The 22,268-nt window shown below is 42.8% G+C and overlaps 1 protein-coding gene across 3 annotated transcripts in view; it reads right to left on the bottom strand.

Annotated features, from left to right (window-relative positions):
• nalcn (sodium leak channel, non-selective) overlaps nucleotides 1-22,268 on the bottom strand; it is a 327,441-nt gene that overhangs the window by 32,120 nt on the left and 273,053 nt on the right. For all 3 annotated transcript variants that reach the window (XM_041863638.1, XM_041863654.1, XM_041863648.1), the window contains 6 exons: nucleotides 20,304-20,408; nucleotides 19,939-20,045; nucleotides 19,706-19,826; nucleotides 19,341-19,439; nucleotides 15,125-15,218; nucleotides 4,167-4,273 (listed from right to left, as the gene is read on the bottom strand). In XM_041863638.1, the coding sequence (XP_041719572.1) occupies nucleotides 4,167-4,273; nucleotides 15,125-15,218; nucleotides 19,341-19,439; nucleotides 19,706-19,826; nucleotides 19,939-20,045; nucleotides 20,304-20,408 (633 nt within the window). The remainder of the gene's footprint in view (nucleotides 1-4,166; nucleotides 4,274-15,124; nucleotides 15,219-19,340; nucleotides 19,440-19,705; nucleotides 19,827-19,938; nucleotides 20,046-20,303; nucleotides 20,409-22,268) is intronic.

Below are 22,268 nucleotides of genomic sequence, written 5' to 3'. Positions count from 1 at the left end.
AAACGATCCTGTAGGTTCATGCTCTACAACATTCGGAGAGTACGACCCTGCCTTACACAGGAAGCGGCACAGGTCCTAATCCAGGCACTTGTCATCTCCCGTCTGGATTACTGCAACTCGCTGTTGGCTGGGCTCCCTGCCTGTGCCATTAAACCCCTACAACTCATCCAGAATGCCGCAGCCCGTCTGGTGTTCAACCTTCCCAAGTTCTCTCACGTCACCCCGCTCCTCCGCACACTCCACTGGCTTCCAGTTGAAGCTCGCATCTGTTACAAGACCATGGTGCTTGCCTATGGAGCTGTGAGGGGAACGGCACCTCCGTACCTTCAGGCTCTGATCAGTCCCTACACCCAAACGAGGGCATTGCGTTCATCCACCTCTGGCCTGCTGGCTCCCTTCCTCTGCGGAAGCATAGTTCCCGCTCAGCCCAGTCAAAACTGTTCGCTGCTCTGGCACCCCAATGGTGGAACAAGCTCCCTCACGACGCCAGGACAGCGGAGTCACTCACCACCTTCCGGAGACATTTGAAACCCCACCTCTTTAAGGAATACCTGGGATAGGATAAAGTAATCCTTCACCCCCCCAAACCCCCCAACAACAACAAAAAAAACAATAAAAAAACAACAATTGTAAAGTGGTTATCCCACTGGCTATAGGGTGAATGCACCAATTTGTAAGTCGCTCTGGATAAGAGCGTCTGCTAAATGACGTAAATGTAAATGTAATGTAAATGTGATGAACAATGCCTTTTCCAGCATGATGCAGCACCTTGCCAATAGGCAAAAGTGATAACTAAGTGGCTCGGGGAACAAAACATCAACATTTTGGGTCCATGGCCAGGAAACTCCCCAGACCTTAATCCCATTGAGAACTTGTGGTCAATCCTCAAGAGGCGGGTGGACAAACAAAAACCCACAAATTCTGACAAACTCCAAGCATTGATTATGCAAGAATTGGCTGCCATCAGTCAGGATGTGGCTCAGAAGTTAATTGACAGCATGCCAGGGCGGATTGCAGAGGTCTTGAAAAAGAAGGGTCAACACTGCAAATATTGACTATTTGCATAAACTTTATATAATTGTCAATAAAAGCCTTTGACACTTATGGAATGCTTGTAATTATACTTCAGTATACCATAGTAACATTTGACAAAAAAAAAAAAAAAACTGAAGCAGCAAACTTTGTGAAGACAAATACTCAAAACTTTTGACCACAACTGTAGTTTGAGAAACAGACACCTCACAGATTCTCAACTGGCAGCATCATTAAATAGAGGTGACTCCGGGATGCTGACCTTCTAAGCAGAGTTGCAAAGAAAAAGCCATATCTCAGACTGGCCAATAAAAATAAAAGATTAAGATGGGCAGTCTGAGATATAGCTTTTTCTTTGCAACTCTGCCTAGAAGGTCAGCATGCCGGAGTCGCCTCTTCACTGTTGACGTTGAGACCGGTGTTTTGCGGGTACTATTTAATTTTACCCTCAACCTCTCTGATCATTTTCATGATGTCCATCCAGTTTGCCTCCACATGCCATATCCCCCAAACTGTGCAAATTGAAAATAATTGTTTTTTGCTAAAAGTATTATTATATTATTGATCGATTGACTATGACTTTTCAGATCACCCAGCAGTGCTATCTGCAGGGTTAGCTCCAGGTAAATATTGCAATCCTTCAGCCATTCCTGGACTTGTGACCAAAACAAGCTACAAATGGACAGTACCAAAACAAATGATCTAATGATTCTGTCTCTTCGCAGCAAAATCTGCAGCGCTGGGAAGATTGTATCCCCCATATGTGTTTATTGACCCAAGCAAGTCTCTTCTTCTTATTGGTGTCCTTTAGTAGTGGTTTCTTTGCAGCAATTCGACCATGAAGGCCTGCTTCACACAGTCTCCTCTGAACAGTTGATGTTGAGATCTGTCTGTTACTTGAACTCTGTGAAGCATTTATTAGGGCTGCAATCTGAGGTGCAGTTAACTCTAATGACCTTATCCTCTACAGCAGAGGTACAGTGGGGAAAAAATGTATTTAGTCAGCCACCAATTGTGCAAGTTCTCCCACTTAAAAAGATGAGAGAGGCCTGTAATTTTCATCATAGGTACACGTCAACTATGACAGACAAATTGAGATTTTTTTTCTCCAGAAAATCACATTGTAGGATTTTTAATGAATGTATTTGCAAATTATGGTGGAAAATAAGTATTTGGTCAATAACAAAAGTTTCTCAATACTTTGTTATATACCCTTTGTTGGCAATGACACAGGTCAAACGTTTTCTGTAAGTCTTCACAAGGTTTTCACACACTGTTGCTGGTATTTTGGCCCATTCCTCCATGCAGATCTCCTCTAGAGCAGTGATGTTTTGGGGCTGTCGCTGGGCAACACGGACTTTCAACTCCCTCCAAAGATTTTCTATGGGGTTGAGATCTGGAGACTGGCTAGGCCACTCCAGGACCTTGAAATGCTTCTTACGAAGCCACTCCTTCGTTGCCCGGGCGGTGAGTTTGGGATCATTGTCATGCCGAAAGACCCAGCCACGTTTCATCTTCAATGCCCTTGCTGATGGAAGGAGGTTTTCACTCAAAATCTCACGATACATGGCCCCATTCATTCTTTCCTTTACACGGATCAGTCGTCCTGGTCTCTTTGCAGAAAAACAGCCCCAAAGCATGATGTTTCCACCCCCATGCTTCACAGTAGGTATGGTGTTCTTTGGATGCAACTCAGCATTATTTGTCCTCCAAACACGACAAGTTGAGTTTTTACCAAAAAGTTATATTTTGGTTTCATCTGACCATATGACATTCACCCAATCCTCTTCTGGATCATCCAAATGCACTCTAGCAAACTTCAGATGGGCCTGGACATGTACTGGCTTAAGCAGGGGGATACGTCTGGCACTGCAGGATTTGAGTCCCTGGCGGCGTAGTGTGTTACTGATGGTAGGCTTTGTTACTTTGGTCCCAGCTCTCTGCAGGTCATTCACTAGGTCCCCCTGTGTGGTTCTGGGATTTTTGCTCACCGTTCTTGTGATCATTTTGACCCCACGGGGTGAGATCTTGCGTGGAGCCCCAGATCGAGGGAGATTATTAGTGGTCTTGTATGTCTTCCATTTCCTAATAATTGCTCCCACAGTTGATTTCTTAAAACCAAGCTGCTTACCTATTGCAGATTCAGTCTTCCCAGCCTGGTGCAGGTCTACAATTTAGTTTCTGGTGTCCTTTGACAGCTCTTTGGTCTTGGCCATAGTGGAGTTTGGAGTGTGACTGTTTGAGGTTGTGGACAGGTGTCTTTTATACTGATAACAAGTTCAAACAGGTGCCATTAATACAGGTAACCAGTGGAGGACAGAGGAGCCTCTTAAAGGAGAAGTTACAGGTCTGTGAGCGCCAGAAATCTTGCTTGTTTGTAGGTGACCAAATACTTATTTTCCACCATAATTTGCAAATAAATTCATAAACAATCCTCCAATGTGATTTTCTGGATTTTTTTTCTCATTTTGTCTGTCATAGTTGACGTGTACCTATGATGAAAATTAGAGGCCTCTAATCTTTTTAAGTGGGAGAACTTGCACAATTGGTGGCTGACTAAATACTTTTTTCCCCCCACTGTAACTCTGGGTCTTCCATTCCTGTGGTGGTCCTCATGAGAGCCAGTTTCATCCTTGCACTGATGGTTTTTGCAACTGCAAATGTTCCGTATTGACTGACCTTTATGTCTTAAAGTAATGATGGACTGTCGTTTCTCTTTGCTTATTTGAGCTGTTCTTGCCATAATATGGACTTGGTCTTTTACCAAATAGGGCTATCTTCTGTATACCTTGTCACAACACAACTGATCAGGTTCAAAAGCATTTAGAAGGAAAGACATTTAACAAATTAACTTTTAAGAAGGCACACCTGTTAATTGAAATGCATTCCAGGTGACTACCTCATGAAGCTGGTTGAGAGAATTCCAAGAGTGTGCAAAGCTGTCATCAAGGCAAAGGGTCGCTATTTGACGAATCTCAAATATAAAATATATTTTGATTTGTTTAACACTTTCATAGTTTTGATGTCTTCCCTATTATTCTACAATGTAAAACATTGTAAAAAATTAAGAAAAACCCTTGAATGAGTAGGTGTTCTGAAACTTTTGACCGGTAGTGTATATCAGACAGCCTTACCTTGACAGACAGCAGCACTGACTGGGCCAAGACCAGCACAGCGATACCCCGTTTGAAGAAGGGGTGCTGAGTGATGTCATACATCTTGGCACGGAACCCTGCATTCTCTGAAGGGGGAGAGAGGAGTGAGGATCAACACCAGACCAGACCCAACCAGAAGGGTGAATCCCAATAGACTAAATCTTCATCACCTTTCCTTAGGAGATGATGATGCTTTCCACTATAGATGGAATGTTTTCTAGACCTGAGCCACATTCAGTAAGCCAACATGGAACATTGTGGAACATTGTAGATAGACATGTCATGAATAAAACTGGCATGCTTCCTTATTATATATGTCAGAGAAGCATATTTGCTCTACAGTATGTATTTCTATCTCAACATTCCACAATGTTGTGCACTGCTGAACCCAAGTGCTCCCATCCATTTCACTGATTCAATTAGTCAGAGAACACAGAAATCAGGGAGATTGCCTATGTTTATTTTGGACTATAAAGTTATTATGGCTAGTCAGTTGCTGGCACACACGCGCATGGCCATGCATCCTGGCTCAGTCACACATGCATGCAAGCACACACGCACACACACAAATAGCTCAGTATTTCTCTATGTGCGAGTCAGATTATGTCCTCCTTACCTTACCCGTTTCTATCCAGTATGACAAATAACATCCTACGACCGGCGACTTATCAACTTTTACAGCCAGCAATAATATTACACTTGATTGTACACATAAGTCTAAGTCTCCCTTCTTGGAAACCAACAAAAATCTCAAAATTGGATTCAGGGCTGCAATGAAGAGAAATATTTTCAATCTTCTTGGAATAAGATCTACAGCTTGTCAGTAGAGATCTTATCTCAGTTAATTGAAAAATATGTGTCTCATATGCAGGGTCAGATTAAGAAATCATAGGTCCCTTCCCGTCACACCATCATTTTTTGTGAACAAATCCGGGCACAAAGATGGAATTCAATGCGTGGTAAATTTACTGTTGAAGAAAAAGCCCCTTTATAATAAAGCCATAATAACATTTGCGATGTGGCATACGCTACAGTTGAGCAGAGGCGTTTTTAGGACTTCCACATATGAAGACGATTTTTGAACATTGAGACCGGGCTCCTGTGGAAAATAAAATAAAATAAATAATGTTATTTTTTTTTGCCTGTTGGGCCCAGCCCCTGACTCACACAATGGACCAGTAACATCAATGTATTATGCAGTTTATAAAAAAAAAATATATATATATATAAAGTATTCAGACCCCTTGACTTCTTCCACATTTTGTTATGTTACAGCCTTATTCTAAATGACAAAGCAAAACCGTTTTTTCAAAACTTTTGCCAATAAATAATAAAAAATAAACAAACGGAAATATTCAGACCGTTTATTCAGTACTTTCTTGAAACACCTTTGGCAGTGATTACAGCCTAGAGTCTTCTCCCCCTCCCACAGGAGAGGGAGGGGGAGAAGTTGGCCAATTTTATGACTTAACAATTGGTTGTAAATACTGTGCAGACTTTCTCTTGCTTGCCATGAAGTATTGGGAGAAAGGACTCTTTTGTTAACACAGAGATTCTTCCCACCAAAACTACAACATCCAAAAGTGGATAATGAAACAATATTTCTAACACCAAGCATGTGGGAAATGGTCAGTGGGCACTTAAAGAACAAATCATGTCGAATTCGTTACTATGTTGGTGGAACAACATAACTGTATCTCTGGGGGTGTACACTTCCCAGTTGTGAGGTTTGCATCTAATTGTTGTATAAAACGGTTGATTAAGTATAATAATACTTTTGTGAAGATAGCGATGTGATTTTAGCATTCTTGATGCCTGCCCTACCCTATGCTTTGACTTCTTTCTCCCCTCTCTCTCCAGGTGAAATCTTGCGACTTTTGACGGCCGGCCGTTCAACAACCTGCCCGCTTGACCCTATCCCCTCCTCTCTTCTCCAGACTATTTCCGGAGACCTTCTCCCTTACCTCACCTCGCTCATCAACTCATCCTTGTCCGCTGGCTATGTCCCTTCCATCTTCAAGAAAGCGAGAGTTGCACCCCTCCTCAAAAAACCTACACTCGATCCCTCCGATGTCAACAACTACAGACCAGTATCCCTTCTTTCTTTTCTCTCCAAAACTCTTTGAGTGTGCCGTCTATAGCCAACTCTCCTGCTATCTCTCTCAGAATGACCTTCTTGATCCAAACCAGTCAGGTTTCAAGACTGGTCATTCAACTGAGACTGCTCTTCTCTGTGTCATGGAGGCTCTCCGCACTGCTAAAGCTAACTCTCTCTCTTCTGCTCTTATCCTTCTAGACCTATCTGCTGCCTTTGATATTGTGAACCATCAGATCCTCCTCTCCACCCTCTCCGAGTTGGGCATCTCCGGCGCGGCTCACTCTTGGATTGCGTCCTACCTGACAGGTTGCCTCTACCAGGTGGCGTGGCGAGAATCTGTCTCCGCACCACGTGCTCTCACCACTGGTGTCCCCCAGGGCTCAGTTCTAGGCCCTCTCCTATTCTCTCTAAACACCAAGTCACTTGGCTCTGTCATATCCTCACATGGTCTCTCGTATCATTGCTATGCAGACGACACACAATTAATATTCTCCTTTCCCCCTTCTGATAACCAGGTGGCGAATCGCATCTCTGCATGTCTGGCAGACATATCAGTGTGGATGTCGGATCACCACCTCAAGCTGAACCTCGGCAAGACGGAGCTGCTCTTCCTCCCGGGGAAGGACTGCCCGCTCCATGATCTCGCCATCACGGTTGACAACTCCGTTGTGTCCTCCCAGAGTGCAAAGAACCTTGGTGTGACTCTGGACAACACCCTTTCGTTCTCCGCTAACATCAAATTGGTGACCCGATCCTGTAGGTTCATGCTCTACAACATTCGCAGAGTACGACCCTACCATACACAGGAAGCGGCACAGGTTCTAATCCAGGCACTTGTCATCTCCCGTCTGGATTACTGCAACTCGCTGTTGGCTGGGCTCCCTGCCTGTGCCATTAAACCCCTACAACTCATCCAGAACGCTGCAGCCCGTCTGGTGTTCAACCTTCCCAAGTTCTCTCACGTCACCCCGCTCCTCCGCACACTCCACTGGCTTCCAGTTGGAACGGCACCTCCTTACCTTCAGGCTCTGATCAGTCCCTACACCCAAACAAGGGCATTGCGTTCTTCCACCTCTGGCCTGCTGGTCCCCCTACCTCTGCGGAAGCACAGTTCCCGCTCAGCCCAGTCAAAACTGTTCGCTGCTCTGGCACCCCAATGGTGGAACAAGCTCCCTCACGACGCCAGGACAGCGGAGTCACTGACCACCTTCCGTAGTCACTTGAAACCCTACCTCTTTAAGGAATACCTGGGATAGTATAAACCCCACCTACCCCACCCCCACAAAATAATAATAATAATAATAATAATAATAATAATAATAATAATAATAATAATAATAATAATAATGAACAAATTACAAAAAAATGAAAAAATTAAATATAAATATATATATATAACACCAATAAAAATAAAGAATATACTCTAAAAATATTTTAAAAATATTAAAAATAACTAAAATATATACAAAAAATAATTGCAAAGTAGTTGTCCCACTGGCTATCATAAGGTGAATGCACCAATTTGTAAGTCGCTCTGGATAAGAGCGTCTGCTAAATGACGTAAATGTAATGTAAATGTTGATGAGATGACTGTTTTCCATATTGACTTGTTCTCAGTCAGTGGCCACGCCCAGATGAGCATAAACATGATGAAAAGCCCCCTTTTCTACTCAAGTATAAAACCCCTCGTGACGAAATTCACACTAGACCAAGCAGACTAAGGTGTAAGCCGGATGTTGAATTTCTACCAGACCAGGAAACTACACGGCTTAAAATGGTTAGACCAGAAAGACCAGAAAACGTGAGAGTGGCGACTGCACGTTTGAAATGGTGAGAAACTCTGAAACTCCCAATCTCTACACAAGAAGAAGAAACTCACTAGACCTTATCATATCATTCTGCAGCTGTACATGTATAGTCGTCTAGAGAACTTTCACTAAAGACAAGAGTTGGGAAGGACAATCCCTCTCCGACAACCGTTGGTACATCTGAAGTAGCTATTCTAACGAACACTCCAGTCGAAGACAAGCCAAGTCTCACCGAAGTGGAACCAGGACACTCAAACCCTTTTTGATAAAGTCGTTCAACAGAGAGACGACGATCAAGGACAGCTACGCGTAAATATATACATTGCATTTCTTATCCGAATGAGCGGTGGTTAGGGTGCTAAGTATTATGATTACTGTGAGCGTAGTTTACAAATGTAACCATGATAGTTTGAATCTCTGTCTCTCCCTTTCACAAACAGACCCCTCCTTCACCTAACCAAGCAGTCATGCTATTGTTAGTCCAGTCCACTATGGACCTGTTTTCATTGTATTACGTTAGTAATCAACAACCTATACTGTGTATGTGTGTTTGTATTCTGTGTTATTATTTAGTTAGTTAGTAAATAAATAATTAAGCCAATTTGTGTATTGCTGATTCATCAATAAGGTTAGGGTTCTTGCAGGTTCAAGGATTATGCGACGTTCAGAATGAGACTGATAAGAGGTAATTATTTAATAAGTGACTTATCGATATATAACATGAATTATATATCTTCTAAGAGTTTAATTCGGGAGATGGTAACTCGTTAAGCAACTTCTTCCTTGGTGCCCCAAATTCCTAATGAGTTAATTGTTACATGATTAATTAATTTAACCCCCCCCACCCCAAAGTCAATACTTTGTAGAGCCACCTTTTGCAGCAATTACAGCTGCAAGTCTCTTGGGGTATGTCTCTATCAGCTTGGCACATCTAGCCACTGGGATTTTTGCCCATTCTTCAAGGCAAAACTGCACCAGCTCCGTCATGTTCAATGGGTTCTGCTGGTGTACAGCAATCTTTAAGTCATACCACAGATTCTCAACTGGATTGAGGTCTGGGCTTTGACTAGGCCATTCCAAGACATTTAAATGTTTCCCCTTAAACCACCCGACTGTTGCTTTAGCAGTATGCTTAGGGTCATTGTCCTGCTGAAAGGTGAACCTCCGTCCCAGTCTCAAATCTCTGGAAGACTGAAACAGGTTTCCCTCAAGAATTTCCCTGTATTTAGCGCCATCCATCATTCCTTCAATTCTGACCCGTTTCCCAGTGCTTGCCGATGAAAAACATCCCCATAGCATAATGCTGCCACCACCATGCTTCACTGTGGGGATGGTGTTCTCGGGGTGATGAGAGGTGTTGGGTTTGCGCCAAAGATAGCGTTTTCCTTGATGGCCAAAAAGCTCATTCACTAAACGTGTTTGCTCATTTTTTATAAAATAATAAAACATATATTTTTTTTTATTGCTGCCTCTTGGGTCCCCCACGGGCCTGGGCCCAGAGGCTTCAGGGCCGGGAAGCCCCTTCATTAATCCGGAACCGAAAACCATTTGGCCAAGCGAGACTCCCCTCTACTACTTGAGCTGCACGTTTTGAGTGACCCAGCCCCAGCCAGCCCGAGAACCCCCCTTCCCTAGCCAACACTAACTCAGCAACAGCCCCAGTCCCATTCCTATACTCCAGCCCTATTGTGAAGGTCATTCATAACAGGTGGATGTGAGTACCTGGTAGGCAAGATGATACCTGTATGTACTGTATACCTGAGCCAACACTAGCCCAGCCCCAGCCCCAGTAAACACAAGCCCAGCCCCAGTAAACACTAGCCCAGCCCCAGTAAACACTAGCCCCAGCCCCAGTAACACTAGCCCCAGCAAACACTAGCCCCAGGCCCAGTAAACACTACCCCAGGCCCAGTAAACACTAGCCCCAGCCCCAGTAACACTAGCCCCAGCAAACACTAGCCCCAGGCCCAGTAAACACTAGCCCAGCCCCAGTAAACACTAGCCCAGTCCCAGTAAACACTAGCTCAGCCCCAGTAAACACTAGCCCCAGCCCCAGCAGCCCCAGTAAACACTAGCCCAAGTAAACACAAGCCCAGCCCCAGTAAACACTAGCCCAGCCCCAGTAAACACTAGCCCAGCCCCAGTAAACCCTAGTCCCAGCAAACACTAGCCCCAGCCCCAGTAAATACTAGTTCAGCCCCAGACCCAGTAAACACTAGACCAGCCCCAGTAAACACTAGCCCAGCCCCAGACCCAGTAAACACCAGCCCAGTCCCAGTAAACACTAGCCTAGCCCCAGACCCAGAAAACACTAGCCCAGCCCTTATTCTGCAGCCACAGCCAATGCTAGACCATGCACCAGCCCAGTATAACCCGGCATCTCAATCAATCAATGGATTTTAACAACAAGATTGATCAGTTGCCTCTCTACCGCAATGCTGAGTTTGTAGAATGCAGACACTTCTGAATAGAGAGGAGGAACCGAAAACCATTTGGCCAAGCGAGACTCCCCTCCACTCCCTAACACTGGGTTGAGCTGCACGTTGTGAGTGAGTGTGTGTGTGAGTGAGTAAGTGAGTCAGGCCAGAGCGTAAGGTTTTTGGATGTGGATCAGAGTGGAGATTAACACAGTTCTACCCAGCAGAGCCGCTGACTAAGACTGAACCATTGATTTTCTCTTAGCTCTGGGACTGACTGTACTAACAGGCTGTGTGGTGCCTATTCCCTACACTGCCTCCCATGCACTTCTCCTTTAATTCCCCTGTTCTTCTTGTTCTCTTTCCTTCAAATATAAACCTCTGCAATTAAAACAGCATAACAAGCTGTGTAGATCAGTCTCTGTATTACCATGCTGAGGTTGGTACAATCTAACTGGGTACAGGATTTCTTTGTGTCAAAAGGAAGTCACCTAAGCAAAAAGCTGAGTTGTGATGTTCAATTAGATCAGTAGAAGCGATCGATCATTACTATACAGTGGCTTGCGAAAGTATTCACCCCCTTGGCATTTTTCCTATTTTGTTGCCTTACAACCTGGAATTAAAATAGATTTTTGGGGGGTTTGTATTTTTTGATTTACACAACATGCCTACCACTTTGAAGATGCTGTTATGATGACGTGTGATACAAGATTCATTAATGTATGTACAACTCATAAGATGTATGTAAGGGAGAGAGGACAAGGACATGTCATGTGGTATTGGTGTCATGTGTGCCAAGATAGATTGGGGGCCACTGTTGCTAATCTTAGGAGGGGTGCGTGATGGAATGGCCTGGCTAGGGTGCCACACGATACCAAGTAGGTGGATGATATGGATATGGATTTGGATTTATCTAAATTTGCTAATTTGGGTAGGAGGTACAGTGGGGAGAACAAGTATTTGATACACTGCCGATTTTGCAGGTTTTCCTACTTACAAAGCATGTAGAGGTCTGTCATTTTTATCATAGGTACACTTCAACTGTGAGAGATGGAATCTAAAACAAAAATCCAGAAAATCACATTGTATGATTTTTAAGTAATTAATTTGCATTTTATTGCATGACATAAGTATTTGATACATCAGAAAAGCAGAACTTAATATTTGCTATAGAAACCTTTGTTTGCAATTACAGAGATCATATGTTTCCTGTAGGTCTTGACCAGGTTTGCACACACATGCAGCAGGGATTTTGGCCCACTCCCTCCATACAGACCTTCTCTAGATCCTTCAGGTTTCGGGGCTGTCGCTGGGCAATACGGACTTTCAGCTCCCCTCCAAAGATTTTCTATTGGGTTCAGGTCTGGAGACTGGCTAGGCCACTCCAGGACCTTGAGATGCTTCTTACGGAGCCACTCCTTAGTTGCCCTGGCTGTGTGTTTCGGGTCGTTGTCATGCTGGAAGACCCAGCCACGACCCATCTTCAATGCTCTTACTGAGGGAAGGAGGTTGTTGGCCAAGATCTCGCGATACATGGCCCCATCCATCCTCCCCTCAATACGGAGCAGTCGTCCTGTCCCCTCTGCAGAAAAGCATCCCCAAAGAATGATGTTTCCACCTCCATGCTTCACGGTTGGGATGGTGTTCTTGTGGTTGTACTCATCCTTCTTCTTCCTCCAAACACGGTGAGTGGAGTTTAGACCAAAAAGCTCTATTTTTGTCTCATCAGACCACATGACCTTCTCCCATTCCTCCTCTGGATCATCCAGATGGTCATTGGCAAACTTCAGACGGGCCTGGATATGCGCTAGCTTGAGCAGGGGGACCTTGCGTGCGCTGCAGGATTTTAATCCATGACGGCGTAGTGTGTTACTAATGGTTTTCTTTGAGACTGTGGTCCCAGCTCTCTTCAGGTCATTGACCAGGTCCTGCCGTGTAGTTCTGGGCTGATCCCTCACCTTCCTCATGATCATTGGTGCCCCACGAGGTGAGATCTTGCATGGAGCCCCAAACCGAGGGTGATTGACCGTCATCTTGAACTTCTTCCATTTTCTAATAATTGCGCCAACAGTTGTTGCCTTCTCACCAAGCTGCTTGCCTATTGTCCTGTAGCCCATCCCAGCCTTGTGCAGGTCTACAATTTTATCCCTGATGTCCTTACACAGCTCTCTGGTCTTGGCCATTGTGGAGAGGTTGGAGTCCGTTTGATTGAGTGTGTGGACAGGTGTCTTTTATACAGGTAATGAGTTCAAACAGGTGCAGTTAATACAGGTAATGAGTGGAGAACAGGAGGGCTTCTTAAAGAAAAACTAACAGGTCTGTGAGAGACGGAATTCTTATTGGTTGGTAGGTGATCAAATACTTATGTCATGCAATAAAATGCAATTTAATTACTTAAAAATCATACAATGTGATTTTCTGGATTCCGTCTCTCACAGTTGAAGTGTACCTATGATAAAAATTACAGACCTCTACATGCTTTGTAAGTAGGAAAACCTGCAAAATCGGCAGTGTATCAAATACTTGTTCTCCCCACTGTATATACACTGCTAAATTAATAGTACTAGAAATGCATTGAGATAATGATCTGTATTTATTCCAAGAATGAGGAAGGTCATACTAGAATTATGGATATTTATACTGTATGTTAATATAAGTGTACATTTTGACAGTTATAATGTGTGATACAGATGAGGGTTTTAATTTTGAGTGATAGGACCAATGTGAATCAATAAGAATTGTCATTCTAAATTTGGTTGAGTTAAGTAATTTGGTTTTGGTTATAATTTATAAGATGACTGAGTGATTTAAGTAAATCATTAGTATATATTAGTATAACTATTTTCAGAATGAAGGATATTGATTGTACAATTGAGATAACTGTCTTATATAGATATTTGGGTTAAAATAGCAATACATTATGGTAATGTCTTAGGATACACTTATATGATTTATTTTGAGTAGACATTTTTGAATCTTACTGTTTGAAACATGTAAGTTAATATACTAATTATATAACATAACATAACATGTTGATTATTAAGTTACCATATTCACATATTAGTCACTATATACATTTGAAGTACTGGGTGGTCTTGATAGGGATGTTTAGAGTGGTACATATCTCTGTTGCTAGGCAAGTACTTAATTGGTTCCTATCATGGAGTTTTGGTATTTGTGACATAGGAATGTTTACGATATTTCCATGTGATTTGATTTTGGTTGGATTCCTCAATCATAACTAGTTCAGGGGTGTACTGATTTAACAGGGACTGAAAACAGAGTGTTATACTGTGTATCTCTCCTTAGGCATATTAGGGGTTGAACAGAGTTGAATATTGTACCTATTAACAGTCATGGGTTTTCAAGCTATTGGATCTGAGATGGCAATCATTAGACAATATGCAATTGATAATCGCATAGCATTGGATGCTATTATAGTAGATAAAGGGGGAATGTATGCAATTGTAGGGGGATAATCAGGTTGTACATCATTGCCATAAGGTTTTGGGAATTTAACTAAAGCTATGGGAAATATTAGAGACATGCAGGAAGGCATTAATTCTTCATCTATATCATGTTATTCCAGTGTAGAGTTCGTAGATAATTTTGAATGTTAAGTTGGAACGGTATAACGTGGAATTTAAGGTTTAAAGGATTGAAGATGTGGAAACAAGACATCTCAGTCGATCAGATAGCACCCCAAGTGACCAGAGAAAAGCTTGAGGTTCCTCTGAATGAACATTGATAAAGAAGACAGAAGTTATTTTTATTTGAATATATTATAATTTCCATGTAACTTAAAAATTGTCATGAATCAATGTATTTTATGGGATGATGTCAGGAGGTTAGGAATTCATTTTTATGTTTGGTTTGTTTGGTTCAATTAATGTTATTGGCAACTGTTGGATAGAATTAGCTTGCAAACAAGTATATAAACTGAGAGATTTTGTATGGAAGTCATTCAGATGGCAGGAGGCTATGTCCGTACCTCCTGTCATTGAATCCAATATTGTAACCATTAAATAATGACTGAAACAAATCTCCATCTGTGTAACATACTCTCTTGCATCCTGAACTTCTAAATACCAGAAACTCATCATAACAGATGCAAAATATATTTTTTGGGTGAAACAAACAACAAATAAGACAAAAAAACAGAAAACGTGAGCGTGCATAACTACTCATTTTGAAACAAGTTATTCTTTTCATTTCACTTCACCAATTTGGACTATTTTGTGTATGTCCATTACATGAAATCCAAATAAAAATATATTTAAATTACAGGTTGCAATGCAACAAAATAGGAAAAACGCCAAGGGGGATTAATACTTTTGCAAAGCACTGTAACTTATACTCTTAATTCTGTGTGCGTGTGTGTGTGTGTGTGTGTGTATGGACTCTGTTAGTCTTTGCGTAATGAAATAGTGTATAAGCTGTACTCTATCACATGGGGTGAGTGAGTGAGTTAGTGGATGAGTTCTGGGCATTTTAATGTCACCAGAGAGTCAGTGATTTAAAACTCTGTCACTGATGATCAGTGGAGACAGAGAGCTCATTAGGACACACTAGACAGAGGGGGGGGGGGGGCATTAACACCTCAAACACACACACCTGGGCGTGGGGGCAGGTGGAGAGGCTGGGCAATCTTCAGTCGACTCTTCAGGTCCTCCCACCTCCTCTGGTCCACTGTCAGCAGAGCAGTACCCTGGGGAGGAAAAATACACACAAAGGTCACACACACAGGCCCCAGAACAGGTATTATGACAGAGTTATAAAGGCTTTATGAATCAATTTGAGAGGAATACTAATCATTATTGTCAGGGAGGTGTACCAGGCAAGTCACCTGTGATACAAGTCAGTATTCGAGGTGTACAGTCTGTTAAATAAATGTTTTAAGTATCCCTATATTTCTGTTATTACGGTGCTATCACTCTGTTATTAGTACGCCTGCGCAGTAGTTTCACTGTTGATGGACCTGGCCTGAGTGCAATGGCAACCATGTACTGTGGAATATGATGAAGTAAACGTTGTTAAACTGTAACCTAGTCGTTGTGTCATTTTAAGTTAACATTGGTAGCAGAGAATGGCTAATAACTACAATGTGCCACCTCGCTTCGAAGAGAAGAGGTCATATGAAATTTGGAAAAATGAACTTGGAATCTGGACATGGGTTACTAAGCACTTGCGGTGGTATTATCGCTCGAAGGAAGAGCGAGAGATACACCACTGGAAATATCCGTTGAGGATTTGAACAAGGATGACGGTATGGGAACTTTGATCAGCGCACTGGATTCTGTGTTCATTAAAGAAGAGAAAGGCCGTGCCTACGACGCATATTCAGACTATGACAGTGTTACTACAGACATTTCGGTTGAAATGACGGACTACATAATTGATTTAGAACAGAGGTACAATAGGATGCGCAAGTACGACATGGTTCTCCCGAATACAGTGTTAGCTTTAAAGTTGCTAGATACTGCCTGTCTGGACAGTAGGGAGAAACAGTTGGCATTGACTGCTTGTACTGTGCTGACTTTTGCGTCAATGAAGTCGGCACTAAAAATAATTTTTGGTGAAAAGTCTGTCGCAACAATATTAGATGGAATGCAAGTGAGTGACGCAGCATATTACACTGAGCAGCAGAGAAAAGGCGCCAACAAGTCACGTTCTCAAGACAACCAGAGGAGGGCGCCATTGCCCGGCACAAATCCACTGGACAGGTATGGAACGAGATCAAAATGTGCCATTTGTCAAAGCACTTACCATTGGGTTAAAGACTGTCCTCATAAAAATGAACAAATTAAACTAACGGAGGAAAATGTCAACATAGAGATAGAGCAGTGTAACGTTACACTGTTTTCAAACGAATCTGCTTCTGATACTGAGATCTGTATAGTTGAATCCTTAGGATCTGCTGTGATTGATACTGCATGTACACGCACAGTGTGTGGTGCAAAATGGCTTGATAGCTATGTCAGTGAACTAAATATGAAAGTACAAAATATGACTGTACACACCAAGCAACAGAGCTTTCAAATTTGGAGATGGGGAATCGTCCATTCTACCAAGAGAGTCAAGATACCAGCAGACTAAGTGTCACATTGAAACAGAGGTGGTCCTGCAGATATTCCCTTACTATTAAGCAAAGCTTCCCTCAAGAAGGCAGGGGCTGTAGTAGACATTAAAAATGACAAGGCAGTGATGTTTAAAGAACCAGTGACCCTTGAACTTACTACCTCAGGCCACTATTGTGTAAACATTTTAGACAAAGACATCACACAGAGTCCATGTAAAAATGAGATTCTGACGGACACAGAGCACATGGAGATTCTGACAGTCACAGAGAACATGAACACAGAGGAAAAACACAAAGTATTGTTAAAACTTCACAAACAGTTTGGACATGCTACAGTTGACAGACTTCAGCAATTACTCAGCAGTTCTGGGAATAATGATGATGAGAGTATTTCCATTCTACGACAGATAGCAAACCTAAGCCCAGACCAGCTGTGGTTTGCCACTGGCTTCCAAGTACAATGAAACAGTGGCTGTAGATCTACATGAGCTAGGACCAAGTGTGTGGTACCTTCACATAATCGACCACTTCACACGCTTCAGTGCTGGAAGCATTGTGAATACAAAGAAACCCAGTGAAATCGTCAAGCACTTGATTCATTCCTGGATAAGTGTGCATGGCCCGCCCCAGAAATTGTACAGTGACAATGGAGGAGAATTCAATAATAATGAAATAAGAGAAATGGCTGAGAAATCCAACATGGAAGTAAAGACAACTGCTGCATAGAGTCCATGGAGCAATGGACTACTGGAGAGACATAATCAAACACTCACAGAGATTATGCTGAAAGTGAAGCAAGACAATGGATGTGACTGGAAAACAGCCCTAGAATGGGCTTTGATGGCCAAAAAACTCAATGCACAATGTTCATGGCTACAACCCATACCAAATAGTGTTCGAGCATAACCCTAGTCTTCCCTCTGTACTGGTTGACAAGCCACCAGCATTAGAAGGGACCAGTGTGAGCGCATGGGTGGGACAGCACCTTTCAGCACTACATGCAGCGAGAAAAGCGTTCACTGAAGCAGAGCGTTCAGAAAGAATTTGCAGGGCTCTGCGTAAACAGCTTCGACCAACCGATGAGAAGTATGACACTGGAAACAAAGTGTACTACAAATAAGTTGACTGTCAAGAGTGGAAAGGACCAGGAGTAGTCATTGGCCAAGATGGTGTGGTGATATTTGTGAGGCATGGAGGCACCATTGTCAGAGTGCATCACTCAAGATTGCAGAAAGTAAATGATCAACAAGATGGAGGGGCTGTTGCTGAGAATCAGCCTCCTACTGAACATGACAAAAAGCACACACAGACAAACCTACCAGATGTCGCATCCAATGATATGGACACTGAAACTGACACAGGAAATGGAGCAGAGACCTTCAACACAACAGCCACGAGTTAAGACAACATGGTTGTTCCAATCTGAAAACTGGACGAACTGTTAAATACATGGACAGAGAAAGTAGTATTCCACACACAGCAACAGTCATTGGACGAATAGGAAAAGCCAAAGGAAAACACCAGAACTGGTACAACTTGTAGTACTCTGAACCAGCGACACTTTCTGGTACAACAGGGTCAGCTGACCTGTCACTTGTAGATAATCTCAGAATTGAACCAATGGAAAATTGAGAAAAACAGAATGACATTCAAAATGATGATGTACTTGAAACAAAGGACGTGTCATTTGACTCAGCTAAACTAGATGAGCTCAGTAAATGGAGGAAAAATTGAGTGTTTGAGGAAGTCAAAGACATCGGCCAAAAATGTGTCTCAACAAGGTGGGTTAAGAATCCTTAACTGGAATAGTGTCAAAAGCACGTCTAGTGGCTAGAGGTTTTGAGGAGCTGGCTGCTAAAGAACTCCCATCCTCTAAAAAATTTAAACTTCATTCCATAGACATCAAATCTGCATTTTTGCAGGGAACAGAGCTGTCAAGGGACATTCATATCCAACCTCTGCATGAAGCTAAGAGCGAAAGAACACTGTGGAAACTAAAAAAGTGTGTGTATGGCCTGGCAGATGCATCACTCTACTGGTACAACAAAGTCAAGGCAACAATGCTGAGTACAGGTGGAAAAATGTCACAAGTGGATCCTGCAGTCTTCTATTGGCTTGATCAAGACAGCAATGTGACTGGAGTACTTGCCTGTCATGTTGATGACTTCATCTGGGGTGGCTCACAGACCTTTGCTACAACTGTGATTCCACACCTCAAAGCGGTTTTCCTGGTCGGCCACAAAGGAACAGCTTGCTGACTGTCTGACTAAAAAGGGAACATCCGGTCTTGTGCTCCTAAAGGCACTCAGTAATGGAAATGGCAGCTTTGTCACACAACCCATTTGCAATGGGGAACTTAAATAATACTTGGGACATTTAATTATTTTGTTGATGTTTTATTTGTCTTTAAAGAAAAGTGGTAGATTGTTAAGTTCATGTTTTAAGTATCCCTATATTTCTGTTATTACGGTGCTATCACTTTGTTATTAGTACGCCTGCGGAGTAGTCTCACTGTTGATGGACCTGGCCTGAGTGCAATGGCAACCATGTACTGTGGAAATATGGTGAAGTAAACGTTGTTAAACTGGAACCTAGTCGTTGTGTCATTTTAAGTTAACACAGTCTCCAGGTATGCCATGCCAGTATATGATTGTGTTCAACTTTGTTGAAACTGGGAAAAACACACAGAGCACAGAATTGTGCTTTCAATCTGAAACAAATATGCTTGAATGATTGTTTTGGATCTCTTACCTTGTTCTCATTGAAGTTAGCGATGACCACTCCGACAAACAGAGTGAGTCCAATCATACAGCCCAGAAAGACAAAGACGTGGATGTAGATACCATGTATCTGCAGGGAGAGACAAAGGTGTGTCATTACTCCTTACTATGTATGTAGGATCCAGTATTATCATCAACAAGAGAGGGGAAGAGAGAGAGAGGGAGAGAGAGAGAGACAAAGAGAGAGAGAGAGAGAGAGAGAGAGAGAGAGAGAGAGAGAGAGAGAGAGAGAGAGAGAGAGAGAGAGAGAGAGAGAGAGAGAGAGAGAGAGAGAGAGAGAGAGAGAGAGAGAGAAGGGGGCAGAGGCAGAGGCAAAGAGACAGTAAAGGTGTGTACCGGTCCGACGCGGTGAATGATGACATCACGGACCTCCACCCAGCCTTTGAGTGACAGCACCTCAAACAGAGCCAGCATGGCATTACCCACATTGTCAAAATTAAAGTTGCGAGGGTTGGCCCTAAAAAAAATACAAAATAAACATACTGTATGCAGTGAGTAGAATTACAGTGTGTGCAAGATTTAGTGCCTCCCCAGCACTATACGTGTTTCAGCCAAACCTAATCACTCACCACACCCTTGGCACCCAGAAGCCAGGCTTCTTCTCTCCTGGTCTTAGTTTGAGGTTGAGGTTTTTAGACACGCTCACGTTGATCCGGAAGATTCCATGGCAGTCCTCCTACAAACAACCAGAGAGCACAGTGATGTCACTACACCATACAAATTTAATAGGTAGAATGGACATACAGTAGATGGCATGAGATGTCATAATGATGTAATCTTTTGATTTAAATCAGATTTTCTGCTTTAATCAATATCAAATAACAACAATGAATTCATAATTTCAAATAGTACACCCAATATGGACATTACTATGAATGGAAATATCCGCTCTTCTTGGTTTGGAAAATCAATTTTATAAAGAGCTTGGTCATACCCGAAGGAATACGTGGGGGTCATTGCACTTGGCTAGTTTTCCAGCAAAGAGCTGAACGCCGAAGCTTGCAAACACCAGCATTAGAGTCAGGAGCAGGATGGAGACCTATAACACACACACACACATTAAAGTAAAAGGGAAGAATGGAAACCTGTGAGTGTGGGTGTGTGTGAGTGTTTTCGTGTGTGTGTTTGTGTGTGTTAGATCAATAGAGGGGTTAGAAACAGCCAGGGCTTTCCCACGCAGTCAAATAGCCTCTGGGCTGCTGGGGAGATACAGTGGGGGAAAAAAGTATTTAGTCAGCCACCAATTGTGCAAGTTCTCCCACTTAAAAAGATGAGAGAGGCCTGTAATTATCATCATAGGTACACGTCAACTATGACAGACAAATTGAGATTTTTTTTCTCCAGAAAATCACATTGTAGGATTTTTAATGAATTTTTTTGCAAATTATGGTGGAAAATAAGTATTTGGTCAATAACAAAAGTTTCTCAATACTTTGTTATATACCCATTGTTGGCAATGACACAGGTCAAACGTTTTCTGTAAGTCTTCACAAGGTTTTCACACACTGTTGCTGGTATTTTGGCCCATTCCTTCATGCAGATCTCCTCTAGAGCAGTGATGTTTTGGGGCTGTCGCTGGGCAACAAAGACTTTCAACTCCCTCCAAAGATTTTCTATGGGGTTGAGATCTGGAGACTGGCTAGGCCACTCCAGGACCTTGAAATGCTTCTTATGAAGCCACTCCTTCGTTGCCCGGGCGGTGTGTTTGGGATCATTGTCATGCTGAAAGACCCAGCCACGTTTCATCTTCAATGCCCTTGCTGATGGAAGGAGGTTTTCACTCAAATTCTCACGATACATGGCCCCATTCATTCTTTCCTTTACACGGATCAGTCGTCCTGGTCCCTTTGCAGAAAAACAGCCCCAAAGCATGATGTTTCCACCCCCATGCTTCACAGTAGGTATGGTGTTCTTTGGATGCAACTCAGCATTCTTTGTCCTCCAAACACGACGAGTTGAGTTTTTACCAAAAAGTTATATTTTGGTTTCATCTGACCATATGACATTCTCCCAATCCTCTTCTGGATCATCCAAATGCACTCTAGCAAACTTCAGATGGGCCTGGACATGTACTGGCTTAAGCAGGGGGACACGTCTGGCACTGCAGGATTTGAGTCCTTGGCGGCGTAGTGTGTTACTGATGGTAGGCTTTGTTACTTTGGTCCCCACTCTCTGCAGGTCATTCACTAGGTCCCCCCGTGTGGTTCTGGGATTTTTGCTCACCGTTCTTGTGATCATTTTGACCCCACGGGGTGAGATCTTGCGTGGAGCCCCAGATCGAGGGAGATTATCAGTGGTCTTGTATGTCTTCCATTTCCTAATAATTGCTCCCACAGTTGATTTCTTCAAACCAAGCTGCTTACCTATTGCAGATTCAGTCTTCCCAGCCTGGTGCAGGTCTACAATTTTGTTTCTGGTGTCCTTTGATAGCTCTTTGGTCTTGGCCATAGTGGAGTTTGGAGTGTGACTGTTTGAGGTTGTGGACAGGTGTCTTTTATACTGATAACAAGTTCAAACAGGTGCCATTAATACAGGTAACGAGTGGAGGACAGAGGAGCCTCTTAAAGAAGAAGTAACAGTTCTGTGAGCGCCAGAAATCTTGCTTGTTTGTAGGTGACCAAATACTTATTTTCCACCATAATTTGCAAATAAATTCATAAAAAATCCTACAATGTGATTTTCTGGAAAAACATTTCTCAATTTGTCTGTCATAGTTGATGTGTACCTATGATGAAAATTACAGGCCTCTCTCATCTTTTTAAGTGGGAGAACCTGCACAATTGGTGGCTGACTAAATACTTTTTTTCCCCACTGTATGTAGAGTGTGAGAGAACACTGAGGGCAGGGGAAACCTCACACTCAGCATCTTACTGTAATCTACAGTACAAAGTTAGGTCAA

The sequence above is a fragment of the Coregonus clupeaformis genome, chromosome 40 (genome assembly GCF_020615455.1).
Source record: "Coregonus clupeaformis isolate EN_2021a chromosome 40, ASM2061545v1, whole genome shotgun sequence".
Classification (NCBI taxonomy): domain Eukaryota; kingdom Metazoa; phylum Chordata; class Actinopteri; order Salmoniformes; family Salmonidae; genus Coregonus; species Coregonus clupeaformis.
The sequence above is the reverse complement of the archived record's forward strand: the minus strand, read 5'-3'. Positions and strand labels throughout refer to the sequence as shown.